This window comes from Musca autumnalis, unplaced genomic scaffold (genome assembly GCF_047663935.1).
Source record: "Musca autumnalis isolate F117 unplaced genomic scaffold, ASM4766393v1 scaffold_2, whole genome shotgun sequence".
Taxonomy (NCBI): domain Eukaryota; kingdom Metazoa; phylum Arthropoda; class Insecta; order Diptera; family Muscidae; genus Musca; species Musca autumnalis.
This window is the reverse complement of record NW_027411755.1, coordinates 8,233,433-8,249,607: the sequence shown is the minus strand read 5'-3', so window position 1 is coordinate 8,249,607 and position 16,175 is coordinate 8,233,433. Positions and strand designations below refer to the sequence as shown.

The 16,175-nt window shown below is 35.1% G+C and overlaps 2 protein-coding genes across 25 annotated transcripts in view; one reads left to right on the top strand and one right to left on the bottom strand.

Annotated features, from left to right (window-relative positions):
• Shawl (Shaw-like) overlaps window positions 1–16,175 on the top strand; it is a 278,379-nt gene that overhangs the window by 32,347 nt on the left and 229,857 nt on the right. The gene's annotated exons all lie outside the window — the stretch shown is intronic.
• jp (junctophilin) overlaps window positions 1–16,175 on the bottom strand; it is an 83,294-nt gene that overhangs the window by 24,174 nt on the left and 42,945 nt on the right. For 13 of the 21 annotated variants that reach the window (XM_073966819.1, XM_073966812.1, XM_073966808.1 and 10 more), the window contains 2 exons: window positions 13,051–14,547; window positions 12,723–12,937 (listed from right to left, as the gene is read on the bottom strand). In XM_073966819.1, coding sequence (XP_073822920.1) covers window positions 12,723–12,937; window positions 13,051–13,337 — 502 coding nt within the window. In that variant the 5' untranslated portion in view covers window positions 13,338–14,547. Of the gene's footprint in view, window positions 1–12,722; window positions 12,938–13,050; window positions 14,664–16,175 lie in introns of all 21 variants that reach the window. The other 8 variants (XM_073966810.1, XM_073966811.1, XM_073966815.1 and 5 more) reach the window with 2 other exon arrangements.

Sequence of the window (16,175 nt, the reverse complement as noted above, 5' to 3'; positions counted from 1 at the left end):
TATACCCTCGTTAGCATAAATGATGAGGGTATAAATAGTGAGAAACAAATGTTATGTCAGTTTGGTTATCTCATTAGATTCTAAAGTATATTTTCAATTATATAACTGCTTACAGTGACTTCAAAAAATTGCCCATAATTCTGATAAATTCAAATTATAAAATAATTTGGTGCGTGAGGTGTTTTCACCGAATCACCTTATAATTCAGATTTTATGTAATCTTATGTAGAAACTCATCACGCTTTGGTACAGGGATATGAGGTTGTAAAAAAGTGATAGCCCTAATGTTCATACTTCCTTCCCTAAAAAGTCCACAATATTCTGGAAACCCCCTAAATACATATTTTTTGGAGAAAAGAATTTCATTTGTGTAGTGTAGGCAGAAAAGAAAGTGAATATTGAATAATCACAACGGCATGAGTGTATATCTCTGTCAGCAAAAACGGCTGATACTTCTTAAATTGTTCTAATTAAATTTAACTCTCATTCGTCCAACAAAAATATAGCCTATTTTCAGGAATACTCTGCAAGTTTCTATACAAAACATACACAAATTAAATTCTTTATTTATAGATCTCCTTTTTTCGACCCTCTCTAATATGTATTACAAAGTAGCGTCACTAAAGTAACGCAAACGCATCTCCATGTGTCTGACGGTGGTTTTCCTGCATTAAATTGTGTTATGGCCTTGGAGAAAAACGGCGTTAATAAGGTTTATACAACTTTTTCTTTGGAATTTATAAAAAAGAAAAAAAAACCAAACATGTGGCGTATTCCCCTTTCTATGTAAAAACATTTCCCAGAACAGTCGTCGACTAGGAAGTAGTAAATATGCCAAAGGCAAAATAATTTCTATGAGCTAATTAACTTTTATTTAATTATTGCTGCGCCAAAAACGTTAAAAAAGTTTTTGTTGACGATTGTGGAAACTTTAGCAAGTAAAAACATTCACACACATGTATGTATGTGAGTGTGTGTGCGACCGACCCTTTGTGTATACAAGGGAGAGAGAATAAGCGAGAAGTAACTGTGGCGTATACATATTCACATAAAGTTAGCTATAGAAAAATATAACTCATACGCAGCAATTAGATTGCGGAAATGAAAATAATGAACGAACACATATTCAGACTGACATTAAACAATTTTCACTTGCCGCCTACCTTTCTCCCTCCCCCTCGCTATTTCCCTTGGGAAAAATGACACAATATTACAAAATTAACAAATGCAATAGCAGCAGCAGCAACAGAAACGGCAACAGACACTTGTTATGACTTATTTTAAATACCAACAAAATCAACATTGATATTTTTGTATGAAATTTCTCCTCAGGCCAAGAGTGAGGGTGAATGCCCCGGGCAAAGAGGCAGAGTCACAAAATATAGTTCGGCGCTAGAAAATGTAAAAGACGACGGGCATTCAAACATATTTTCAACATGAGGCTGATGGCCAGTGATTGAAGAAATAAAATGACGTCAGTTTGTGTTCATATTGCGTGTGTTTTTTGGTGTGCTTTATGAACAAAAATACATACATACATACATCAACTCAACATATATTCATGTGTATTATTATGTATGTATGCCAACATTTAAAATATTTATTTTATAATTAAATTTAAGCTAAAGAGGACCAAATTGAAGACGACGACGACGAAAAGCTACACAATAACCTAAAACAAATATTTAGGTATTTGTTGACGATTGTGGAAACTTTAGCAAGTAAAAACATTCACACACATGTATGTATGTGAGTGTGTGTGCGACCGACCCTTTGTGTATACAAGGGAGAGAGAATAAGCGAGAAGTAACTGTGGCGTATACATATTCACATAAAGTTAGCTATAGAAAAATATAACTCATACGCAGCAATTAGATTGCGGAAATGAAAATAATGAACGAACACATATTCAGACTGACATTAAACAATTTTCACTTGCCGCCTACCTTTCTCCCTCCCCCTCGCTATTTCCCTTGGGAAAAATGACACAATATTACAAAATTAACAAATGCAATAGCAGCAGCAGCAACAGAAACGGCAACAGACACTTGTTATGACTTATTTTAAATACCAACAAAATCAACATTGATATTTTTGTATGAAATTTCTCCTCAGGCCAAGAGTGAGGGTGAATGCCCCGGGCAAAGAGGCAGAGTCACAAAATATAGTTCGGCGCTAGAAAATGTAAAAGACGACGGGCATTCAAACATATTTTCAACATGAGGCTGATGGCCAGTGATTGAAGAAATAAAATGACGTCAGTTTGTGTTCATATTGCGTGTGTTTTTTGGTGTGCTTTATGAACAAAAATACATACATACATACATCAACTCAACATATATTCATGTGTATTATTATGTATGTATGCCAACATTTAAAATATTTATTTTATAATTAAATTTAAGCTAAAGAGGACCAAATTGAAGACGACGACGACGAAAAGCTACACAATAACCTAAAACAAATATTTAGGTACACATATTTGAATATTTATTGTATATTGTTTGCTACTTGTACTTATCATCATCATCATCGTTGTCTATATTGCTATGAGGGTTTTAAATCAGTTCTGTTCTTCTGTTTTTTTTTTTCTTCATCATCTGCAAAACTTATTTGTTTGTCTAGTGTGGTGTAGTTATGTATGTTCGTACATACATATATTTGTGTTGCCTGTAAGCCTTAACGAAAACCCCCGCCAACAAAACAATGTCGTCTTGGATGCTTTTTGAATATGAGCCAAAAAACGCCAAAAAAGAAAATAGAGAACCGCACAAAAAAATGATCTCATGCATAGCCATTGTCGTATAGCAACAACAACAAAAACAGAGAAACTACAACAAATTATAGTCAAAACGGACACTAAATGTTGAGTTCTTTATCAAGCTATAAAATAACAGATTAACTTATGAAAACATGCAAATATTTTGAAATGTAGACGTAAGTAAGTGACAAGAGAAATATAAAGAAAAAACATTAAGGAGGAATGGAAATGAAAAAAACTTATATGAGATTAGGAATGAACAGAAGAAAGTTATACTGAAGGCTTTTAGCAAGTTCAAATTGAAACAAATTAAAAAATGGCTAAATACAAAAACAACCAGTTTCGATTCTTTGAAAAAAATGTTCAAAACTGCTTCCATATATTTTATTATAAATGGTCTAAAATAATCAGCGACATTCTATACAAAAATACATCAATTCTTTAAAAGTCGCGGACACACAGGTCTCATAATAGTTTGAGAATCAACACCACCTTCGAATTTCATCTAATATTCGAAGAAATATTACAATATTCAAAGTGTGGACGAACGCAGTATTCGGTTCGTGCCCTCCAGCCACTATATATTGTGCCATTGGGTTTTTTTTACAACTTTCGGTCTGTTTTCTCAAGAAGTATGGACTTGCCCCTGAAAAAAACTTTTACTGTCGTAATTGAGGCAGCGAATGCAAGTTGCTTCAACAAAACTCAAAGTGATTCCAGAGCAGGTCTTAAAGTGAACTTAGCCGAAAATTTTGTGTGGGAGTTACCCGAAGGAGTGCACAAATATAGTCCATATTCGAAACTAATTTACATCTGGTAGAAATAGTAGGATATGTAAAGTATGGACCAGATCGGTCACTCTCATCAAGCGTTATCGTGCGCACAATTTTTCCGAACATTTTTGAACTTTTGTGGGGGAGGTACCTGAAGGAGTGGACCGATATGGTTTATCTTCGAATTTAAACTAAGTTTGCACAAAATATTACGAAGGTCACATTTTGGACAGAATCGGCAGATCCGTTCGAGAGTTATCTTGCGCTCCAACCACTACACACGGTGTCATAGAGTTTTTTGTACCATTCAGGCTATTTTCTCAGGAAGTATGGACTTGCCCCTCATGTAACTTATACCGTCGTATGGGGGCGCTGAATACAAGTTGTTACAACAAAAATCAAAGCGATTCGAGAGCAGGTCCTAAACTGAACTTTTCCGAACTTTTGTGTGAGAGGTACCCGAAGAAGTGGCCGAAATTACACGATGTGCAAAGTATAAGCTAAATCGGTTACTCCCTTCAAGAGTTATCGTGCACACAAATTTTCCGAACATTTGTGGGGGACGTACCGGAAGGAGTGGACCGATATAGTCCATCTTCGAACTTAAACAAAGTTTGGGCAAAATATTACGAAAGCCAAAATTTGAACCGAATCGGTTCATCCGTTCGAGAGTTATCGTGCGCTCCATACTTTACCCATCGGGAAATGTGTACCATACTTGGATAAGGTTTCAATAAGGACCCAATCGGTCCACTCCTTCGGGTACCTCCCACACAAAATTTCGGAAAAGTTCAGTTTAGAGCCATCTCTCGAAACGCTTTGATTTTTGTTTTAGCAACTTGTATTCACTGCCCCCATGCGACAGTACAAGTTTCATCAGGGGCAAAACCATACATCCTGAGAAAATAGACTGAAAGTTGCAAAAAACTCCAATGACACCGTGTGAGGTGTTTGGAGTGCAAGATAACTCTCGAACGGATCTGCCGATTCGGTCCAAAATTTGGCCTTAGTAGTATTTTGTCCAAACATAGTTTAAGTTCGAAGCTAAGCCATATCGGTCCACTCCTTCAGGTACCTCCCCCACAAAAGTTCAAAAATGTTCGAAAAATTGTTCGTACGGTATCTCTTGAAGGGAGTGGCTGAATTGGTCCATACTTTACACATCCTAATATTTCTACCAGATATAGATCAGGTTAAAATATGGACTACATTTGTCCATTCCTTCGGGTACCTCCCACGCAAATTTTCGGATAAGTTCACTTTAAGAAGTGATATTGAATCTCTTTGATTTTTGTCGAAGCAACTGGCATTCGCTGCTTCAATTACGATGGTTAAAGTGTTTTTCAGGGGCAAGTCCATAATTCTTGAGCAAACAACCCGAAGGGTGTAAAAACCCCTATGGCACCATATGTAGTGGCTGGAGATCCACTTCCATAATGGTCAATGTCGATCCATTCCTTTTAGTATCTCCTCCGCAGAACTTTTGATCTTTAATCCTAATCGACATTTTTGTCGGTTCAAAGGCCCAAAATTTTAAAACGTTTTTTGGGAAAAAATTGTTTCAATATACACAGGCTGAGGGTATGTCTCTGTCGGCAAAGCCGACTGATACTTTTTTACTTGTTATTTTTTTATTTTCTCGTTGGAGTTGATTTTTTGCAAATGAAAAAGGAAAGCCGAAGATTCGAACCCACACAACTAGGTTATGGGCTGGTTTCGCTGTTAGTTAGGCAGCTCATCGTATTTTTTCGTTTTCTGAAGAAGCTAAATACGGAATTAATTCTACTTTTAACAACCAAAAAAGTAGTCGTTAAGTCTTAACAACAGTACATTATGGCAATATTTTGCTGATTTCTTTTAACAAGGGTATTTTTAAATGAACATATGTTAAGTTAAGAATTGAATAGGGCAGATTCGCCAACGACGATGTTATTGAACCTGCATAAACATCACCAAAGAGGAAGTTGTAGAACTTCAATTAACTGATAACTTTCCCTTGGATGATCTTTATGTAGCATCTATTAAATTGGCGCTAGCGAAGCTGCCTCATGCTACCTCATGCTATGAACGCTGCGCTATCCTTTGTTTTAATTATTAAAGAGGAAAAACCTTAGCTAATGCTTCAAAAGAACTCAAGTGTGTTACTGCTGTGTAATACCTATACCAATGTCCTTAACACAATCTTTCTAGGAGGCCTTTGTTGGCCTAATGCCGTACTGAGGCCAAAACGTGTATAGTATTTCTGTAACCTACTTTGTTCTGTAGTAATCTTATATATTTAATCTCAGCATAACTAACAATCCGAATGCTAAAAATGGCGTATAATCTTGGATTTCCGAACTTTCCATACTCTTCGCTATGAGGGCGTGAATTGAATATGTGAATATATAAACTCAAATGACGGTAACGTGGATCCACGAACATTATTGAAATTGCAATGCTCGATCATCATATGGCGAAGCTAGCTCTTTTTGCACAGCTCTGAATTTCCTTACAAAGCGCCACAAACCAAAATATGACCCCAACGTTTAATTAGAAAAAATTTAACCGACCTTAAGGATTTTATCACTTTTATTAAGAAGTGACCTTCAGGCCAATGATCCGGAATGGTTATATTTTATTTACTTAATATGCTAGAAAATTCGGTTGTATTGCTCAAAAACATCTTAAGAAATGCTTCTTTACTGGCATCCCTAGTCATGCCAAAGAAGTGGTCATGCTAAATTGACAGCACTTGCACTCATTCAACTACTTTCTTTGGCTACAAACATTTCTGGCTATTTTGTTGCAGATATGTTACGTGATGGCGAATGACATGTTTATTCATATCCTGAAATAAAACCACCGACATCTATGGCATGAATGTATTGATCATTTAACTCCTAGAAATACATACAAACACACTTGACATTTTAGAACTTAATTGTGCCACATTCCTTCAAAAAACAGTATTTTTTTACCTTAAACGCTTTATGTTTTGTATTCGCGACGAAATAATGTTTTCAGCTTCAAAATATATTTTAATTAATATTAAAATATTACAATTAACATTTATCTTCACATCGATATTCGTCGGTATGAGTTAACGATTGCTACAATCGGTAACATAAAGTTACAGAATAGCACAATCGGTTATTCAGCCGAATATTTTTGTTAACTACCGATGTCGGTTCGTTGAGCACTACTGCTCATCAAAGTAGACCAATCAATTGTAGTCAATTGTAAAACGTATCGTCGGTGTCAGGCTTAGGTTTTCCATACGACATTTTCCCGTTTTGAGATAATCACATTTAAATGCTTGCGTCACAACTGACTGAAGGCAATTTTTATATTTTTAACTTGAATTTGTAATCTATATATATAAAAATGGTGTAAAAAATGTATAGTAATTCATAAAATGAGAACGGCTAGGCCGATTTCTGTAAAATTTTTTGTCAGTTATTTGTATTTTCGAGGAGAAGGTCTTTACGGATGAAAATTTTGGAAAATCTCTCTGGAAAAGTCGGAAAATTGGAAAATTCGAAAATTGAGTTTTTGTATGAAATTTGATTCCTTAATAGCGAGACGAAGTTCGCCGGGTCCGCTAGTAATATTATAAAAAAACACATATTTTCAAAAGTTAAGAGGAATATCTGTTGAAATATAAAATAAAAATATAATTTTTGTCGATTTGTTCCATATCCAAACTTATGACACACATGTAAAATATTGTATATCACATGGAATAAAGTGGCAAAAAATTTTCGCATCTTTTCCTCAATAAATTACAAACTTCAAAATCGAAAATTAAAGTTCTGGTTTTTGAAAGGTGTTTTTAAACTTGTAAGTTCTTAAAATATTAATTTTATACCTTACTCGTCGAAACGTGGATATTTCGTAAACTAGAAAAAAGATCTATCCCAATATACAATTTTTATACTCTCAGTATTTACACTAACAAAGGTATTTACACTATGATACGATCAAAAATGTGCCTTATCGACTTAGTGACACATACCCTATGTATGTTGTGTGAAATCTGTTTCAGACAATTTGGAGTTGCTTTAGCCCTGTCGGTCTGTCTGCTTAGCTGACTGGTGTGGATGAATCGATTTGGTTCAAACTTTGTCCGTCGTAATATTTTGTCCAAACTTTGATTAGGTTCGCAGACGAACCATATCTATACATTCCTCCCCCCCAAACCTTCAAATTTTTTTCGCTAAAATGATACGCTCTATAACTCTCAAAGGGAGTAACCGGACTGTTATCAGGTTCGAATATGGAGTATATATATTATAGTGGTTGAAGGAGTGCTCCCACTTTTAAATTTTAGAAAATTGAAAATTAAAATTATTGACCTATTTTAAAGTATAAGTAGCATAAAATATGTGATAAAATGATCAAGTTGATCGGAACAAAATTTACTGGGATATGAAGAAGGCAAAAATTCATTGTGATTTTTGATTTTTTCTCGAAATGACATTTTGAAAACGGTGCGAACTCTAGCTCAAAAACTCGAACTGATTGTCATAGAATTTTGTGGGCTTATCAAGGACATTAAAAAGTAGCCATTAATCGATCGATTTTATTTTTAATTTTTTTGTTTGACCACTTTATGACCAAAAACGTCAGTTTTTTAAGACAAAAATTGAAATTTTGATTTTTTGGTTCTACCATTTCACCATTTAGTTTTTTAAAGATCGATCAATGAAGTACTAGATCTTAATGTTTTAAATAGGTATACGAAAATATATTACCATCGGTTTATTGATTTTCAAGCTAGAATTGGCAGTCAATTGCTACAAAACAACGTAATATTTTTCAACAAGAAAAGTTCAGAATGAGAAAAACATCTACTAAAAATCTTCATAGTTTTCATGGAAAAAAATCATGAAAGTAGCTTTAATTGAGCTTTACAACTGTGACCCCCAGTTATGTATGTTTAACTTTCTGTTTTTTATTAATATTTTGTATTTTTTGTTGTTGGATCATGGATGGCGTATTTTTTCTAAGTAATACGACTCATACGCCTCATGGGTTCCATACTTAACAAGTAAAAAAGTATCCGTCGGCTTAGCCGACAGAGATATACACTCAGCCTATGTGAATTGAAACTTTCATCTACGGACAGATCGAAAGTATTTAAGGTCGGTTCAGCATTTTTGGCCCTTTTTTGATATTTGAACTTGCCGACAAAAATGTGGATCACTAGTCATTTCAGTGGGTCATCGTATAATTTTTGGACCAGTATGCCAAAAAGCATGCACTTGTCCATGGATAACATAATATCACCACAACAAACAGCACTTAGAAAAAATTTTGAACTTTTGTGGGGGAGGTACCTTAAAGAGAGCACCAATATGGAACATTTTAGAAGTTAAATTACATTTGTACAAAATATTACAATATCCAAAGTTTGAACCAAATTGGTTGCCCCGTTCAAGGCATATCGTGCATACCATTTTAGTGTCATTTTTTTAAATATTGGGGGAAAGTACCGGAAGTTGTGGACCGGTACCGCCCATCTTCGAGCTGAAACTAAGTTTGGACAAAATATGCCGAAGCCCAAATTTTAGACCAAATCGGTTGATTAGTTCCAGAGTTGTCGTGCCACTACAAATGGTGCCATAAGGGTTTTTTAACCTTTCGGGCTGTTTTCTCAAGAAGTATGGACTTGCCCCTGAAAAAAACTTTTACCGTCGTAATGGAGGCAGCTAGTGCAAGTTGCTTCAACAAAGATTAAAGCGATTCGAGAGCACACAAACATAGTCCATATTCGAACCTGGTCTATATCTGGTAGAAATTTCACGATGTGCAAACTGTTGGACTAATCTGTTACTCCCTTCTAGAGTTATAGTGCGCACAAATTTTCCGAACATTTCCGAACTTTTGTGGGGGAGGTACCGGAAGGAGTGGACCGATATATTTCATCTTCGAACTTAAACTAAGTTTGGACAAAATATTACGAAAGCCAAATTTTTGACAAAATCGGTTCATCCGTTCGGACATTTCGTCCAAACATACTTGGGGTCTAAAACCATTATTTCGATGAGGCACATTTTCCCGTATGAAAATGTATATACCCTCGATAGCATAAATGCTGAGGGTATAAAAATACAAAATATGAGTTCAAATACTATAACGTAGTCATTAATTAACCAATTTAAGTGAAAGAAATCCGTTGTGAAAAAAGAAGTTATGTCCGTTTAAAGTTGAAAATCTAAAAAAGAAAACCTTGAAGGTCGTTTAAAAAAATAAATGTGTACTGAACGTCGCTGATATAGATTCATATTTATTTTAGAGGTGGTTGCCTATAATTTTTTTTCGTTAAGTAATTTGCAGAGTTTGGCAATCTAGTCCCTAGTTCACTGTCTTATCTGCAAGTGACTATAAATAAAAAAATCCACAGAAATGTTGGTGTCGATATGCAATTTTAACATTTGAGGCACGCATTTATTTCATCTGCTGGAATAGTATAACTGGAAGTGTTTATCTGAAATCTAAATGTGAATTGCTCCTTAAATCCTTAAAGAATCGATCTAAAGATTCTAAGGAATTTTTTATGTGCCATCTTTCATTCGTTCCAGATGATAACTTCATTCAAATGAATGTCCAGTGGCAACTTAAGGACCGACTGAGTCGTCGTTCCACCTTCATATATACCTGATGAAGCTATGGCTATCGATATGTTGACTTCTAATCTAAACACTTGATTTCCAATAAGACCAAAGCTTCGTTATGCATAACATCTGGTATTTCCATTGATTTGTAACATATTTAAGAAAGTGGAAGTGGTCGGGTCTTATGGCAAAAATATGCACCCAGCGCACAGTGCGAAATATGGGCACTTTAGTAGAACTTTACTAATAACTTTTAATGTAAAGGACATAGGTTACCAAAATTTTGCACAAATGTTTCTTATAATGGTAGGTAGTATGGGGCTCAATATGTGTCACATAGACCCGCGGTTTCCTATAGCGCTCATGTAAATGTAACGACGGTTTTTATGTTTTTCATTCATTTTTCAATCGATTTTGCTGCGAATGGATTTATTGAGGTTTCAGAGGATATAAAACCTGTGTACAAAATATTTTCAATATAGGTTCGCGATTTGGTGTGGCCCCCATTGAACGGCAACAGCCGTTACGACATATTTCAAAGAATCCAGGCACACTTTTCAACCCATGTGGTTGTATTTTAGCATTGTATGTCCTTAGTACATAGAAAACCTCTATTAGAAATATTAGCAACATAGGTTCACGTTCTGCTATATCCCCCATATGAGGGGTCCCCCATTTGAGGTATCTCGAAGGTGTGGGACATTTTTCTAACTGAGATCGTTTACTTGACAATTAGTATTGAGGGAATGAAAAATGTTCTAAACTAAAAACAATTTGCAATATAAGCCCCTGCTTTGGCCCTATCCGCCCGACCCCCAAACATCCACATACATCAACAAAGGATAATCCAAAAAATATCAAATATATTTTTTGAATTTTTTGGATTTAGTTTCATTAATATAACATATATTTTACAAATTGAACGTTTTCGATTGAATATATGTTTATCTTCTTACGCAAATGAATCGATCAACTAAAAGCATATGGCGTAAATATGCTTTGTTTAAGGTACTTTAAGAAGTCCTGCGAAAACATATCATATGTGAGCATTTTTTTTATAGTATGAATGAATTCAGCCGGAATAGTCTCCAAACTATAATCAGCAACATTTGTTAGAATAGGTGAACCCATTTTGTCTAAAACTAAACCAACATTGACTTCTAATGTCGGTTCTTCCCTCTACTTTTGAAAAATGCAGTTCCGATTTGATACTGAAAAATATTACATATTACTATGAATCGCAAATAATCGCAGCTATTGTTTTAATTTTCCAATAGAGGAAGTCCGTACCTTTCAAATGATATCAATATTAGTACGCTGGTCAACGCCGGGTATAAAAAAATCTTCCAAGAATTATAAAAAATTGTTTTTCAATAACTTTTGAAAAATGCACTTTTTTGCCGACGAATAACACAAAAACTAAATCATATTTTACTAATCTGTAAACGCGAAAGAATTACAACTTTATCAAAAAATATAACAACAATAAAAAGTCTTGGGTCACTGGATCACAGATACCTTAGTATATTTTACATATATAGCGCATTTGAAAAATAGGGCACATGGAATAACCCGCTCCTCCGAAATTCAACAAAATATATAGACTATTTCCACCAAGGGCCATCCCTGTACATCACCTGAAAATGACATGGAAATCGGTTTGGACGTTTTGGAGATAAAGTGGGTGTGGTCGAGTCCTAAGGCCACAAATAAGTGTCTCGGGTCGGAGACACAACCACAATTATCTATCGAATTAATCCCCGAATCAAACCCCGCTCCGCCAAAATTCAACAAAATATATAGCTTATTTTCACCAGGGGACATCCCTGTACATTATCTGAAAATTACATGAAAACCGGTCCAGAAGTTTTGGAGATATAACATATTTAAAAAAAATGAGCGTGCCAAAATAGCGTGCGATCCTAAAGACAGTAGCAACACGAAATGTCATACAAAAATATCCGAAAAGAACATTTTAGTAATCTTTCGGTATTGCGACGAAGATCTATTCCAAATGAGATATGATATAATGTATATCATCTAGCGAAGGTCAGAACAGCAATTATTCGGCTGCAGAAGATATACTAAAGGCCGGCGAGCCTGTGAAGAAGGATTTAATCAACATTCGTGAACTTAGCCTACTTTTCTTTGAAAGTACAATCCAAGAGTGCATATTCTTTCCTCAAAACGGGGATTCAGTCTATGTGTCACCTACTGTGAGATCTATTTAACTGCTTACCAGAAAGTTCATACGAAGTGCAAAGCTGCATAGAACTGACATTTGGCTATTTGGAACAATTTTCTGTATATCTTCCCCTAACAAAACCTATGCGTTCCAGAGACAAAATACATTCTTTGCGTAGTATTCACTGCTTAAAAAAGCCTATTACTGTTCAAATAATAACTTTCAATATTTTTTACGAAACTCTGAAAAATAATTGTCATTTGAACCCATCATAATTATAGAGGGTTTTTTCATATAAGTTTCCATTTTCATGTGAGAGAATATATTAAAACTTTGGATGACATTTAATAATGTCCCCTTTCTTTGAATTGCACTTTATACAAAATAAAAACAAAAAAACTTACCTCCATCAGCATATGTTTCACAGCCATAACCATCCTGATAACCCAGATTCCAGGTGCCTTCATAGCGGGCTGTTGACACTGTGCTCTCACGGACACCATAGCGACCCTTGTGGCCCTCCTTGGACCATTCACCGCGATAAATGGTGCGACCCACTTGTTCAACACCTAAACCATGGCGTCGACCATTTTGCCATTGACCCTCATAGTGGGAACCGCTAAAGAAATTGTTATTTTTTCGGTTTACAAATCGTTTGTGGTTGGTTGGTTGGTTGATGGATGTTGTGTAAAAAATACAGAACAAGAAATAATAGGGAAAAGAAAAACTTACCTTGGCCACAAATAGGCACCGGACACCTCAAAACCATAATTCCAGGCGCCAGCATAGGCACCTTGATGTTTTGGTCCCGTACAAACGCCATGTCCATGGGCTTTACCCTCATCCCAGCCACCACAGTAGGTACCGCCATCTTCAAAATCGAAACGACCACCACTTACTGTGGCTCTTTTGCCTAACGTGGAGGAGGGTTGGGTATTGGAGGCATCTGTGTAGTTGTTGCCAATACCACCATTTGCTTGTTGCTGCTGCTGCTGTTGCGAAGAGTCGGCTTGTTGCATGGCCTTCGTTTAATGTTGTTGTTATTGTTATGTTTGTTATTTTATGATGAATTAATAATTGTTGATGATGTTGTTGTTGTTGCTGCTAATGTGTTGGTTATTAAGGTTAGTGTTGTTGTTATTGCTGCTTATGCTTCGGGATGATATCGTTTTGGAATTGGAATACTTTAGCCTTTTATGCTTGCGGCAATTTTTCATTGACTTGTTTACGTTGACAATTTCATCTACAGCAATACTGCTTGGGGGCATTAGGAGTGTGGAGACCACGGCACAACAACAACGGTACGGTGGCGGATCTGTTGTTCTTTGACTACGTTTTCGTCGCGTTACTCTTTTCTTTTTTTTTCGAAATTTGTGAGCGCTTTTGTTTTGATTTTTCTTCTGTGTGTGTCTAGAGGTCTGGGAAAATTTGGCTTTATGAGAATGATTTTGTTGTTGTTGTTGTTTGGGGGGAATTTTCGTTCTATGCTATGCTGTTGTGATTCTCTGCTCTCTTCTGCTTCTTTGAATAATTTTAAAATCTTTTTTTGCTTCTCGTTGAATATCTCTTTTTAATCGTTATTTATTTATTTGTTGAGTTGTGTTGTGTTTTTCTTAATTTTTATGGGGATTTTTATTTGAAAAAAATAAAATTTTGTAGATATATATAAAAAAGACATATACATTCATATATACTACACTTGAACGTATGTATATATGGGCTGGCTGCACTCTTCGTTTGTGCTGCTCTTGACTTCTGTTTTTGCGTTTTTTTATGTTTTTTTTTCTTCTGTGGACTAAAGTTATGATGAATTTTGTTTGTCGTGTTCTTTTTTTTGGGTTTTTTCTTTCTCCCGTTGTATAATAATCCGGAGAATGAAAAGTTGCTTCCTTTGGGCTTATCGTTGACTTGTTAACCTCCTTTTGGTTAATGAATTTTCACTGTAACGCGAACAATTTTTAAAAATTGATTTGTACGGCATTCTTTAACTCGGCGGCGTTTTGCATTAACTTTAAACTTTTATGTGCTTGTGTTGCAATTTCGTTAGTGTGTGTGTGTGTTTGCGAAAGAAAGTTTCCCTAGGTATATTGCTCAGGCCACAATAGTTGTATTCTAGGAAACTTTAACTGCTGCTACTGGTATTTGCAATCGTTATCGTCATCATCATCATCATCATCGGCATAGATGTATCGTCATCATCTTCATTATCACCATCGATGTAAATTATGACTGGAATGACACAATTTTTTCTATTTTATTTTCGTTTGCTTTGACTTTTTGTTGTGTTATTTTTTGGTTTATTTGTTCTTTGTGACTTTATTTGTTGACCAGTTAAAGGACTAAAGCTAGAAAGAGGATATACATTGGATTTCATTTCAATTTCCTACACAGGATAGTTTGTGTGTATTATACTATTCTATAGGTGTGTGCGTGTGTGTGTGCAGAGTATGTCTGCATGTCGTCTTACTGTGTGCTTGGTGTCCTTTTCCTTGCATGCGTATGTAGAGTTTTTTTCAGTTCATTCTTCTTCTTCAACTTAATCAATCATCATTCAAGGGTAAAGGGACACTCATACACACACTGAGAGCGATGCGGAAGGAAAAACAAAAGGAAATAAATAAGTGGGTTAACACAATCATTCACTTAAATCGTTTTGGCCATCTATCCTACCATAAAGCAAGTTAGGTCAAATGGTCAACATTAAAGCTGTCTAGTTTCGTTTTCCTATTTTTTCCTTTCCTTTTATTTTGTAAGGAAAACCATGCCGTAATCGATTATGTAAAGGTCTGACAGATGTATAGACAAATCGTATAATAACCACAAAGGAATGCCAAGAGTTTTATTTCCCTTATAGGGCAATTGGAGAAATATCATGGATTAAAGGATAGCACTTTTATGAAGTGGCGAGTAGATTGACGAAAAGGTTGGCATTGAGTGAAATTATAAGGAATATAGGGAGGATTAAGAAAGGTGATAACCTAGGAGCGTATCATTCAATAACAAAATTAAAAATAATCTAAAAAACAAGAAATTAAAAAAGAAGTTAATTTCTGTTGTATAAATCGTTTGATGACCATTCAATGTCATCGGGATTTGTCCCCTGTGTGGAGGAATCAGTAGTAGTGGTTCCAATAGTTAATACAAAATTAAAATTAAAATTTCGAATGGATAAAAAAGTATGAAATAAAAGAAAGTAAGAAAGTATATAAATCATCTCCCTATATACCATGTATACTATACCCTCAATTTTATGGTTTAAGAAAGTGAAGTAATAAAACTAAGGGTAAAATTAAATTAAATAATAATTAAATAAGGGTAAAACAAAATTCACATTTTTAGGTTAGGTTTAGGTTTTCGCGATTTTGCTTGGAAACCGCAAGTCCTATCGAAATGGGGCTAAAGAAAATGTTGTAGCTGTGAAAATTCTCTAGAGGGTTGACCATTATGACTTGTTCCTAGATTTTACCATTTTTGAGATATAGAAGTTCTGGTCACATTTTTAGGTTTTTTGTTAGGTTTTTCACGACTTGCTTGAAAACGGTTGGTCTTATCGAAAACGAACTAGCTGTGAAAATTCTATACAAGATTGGCTATCGTAGTATATTCCTAGGTTGTACCATTTTTGAGATATGTAAGTTTATGTTGGGAAATTGCAGTCATGATATTGTTTTATAAGGAGGCAATACAGTCAATCCATTGTCCTAATTTGAACTTCTATATCTCAATAATGGAAAAAACTGCGATGATATCACGAATGTCAATTTTGTAGAGAATTTTCATAGCTACAACATTTTCGTTAGTACCATTTCGATAGGACTTGTGGTTTCCAAGCAAAATCGTAAAAACCTAAAAAACCC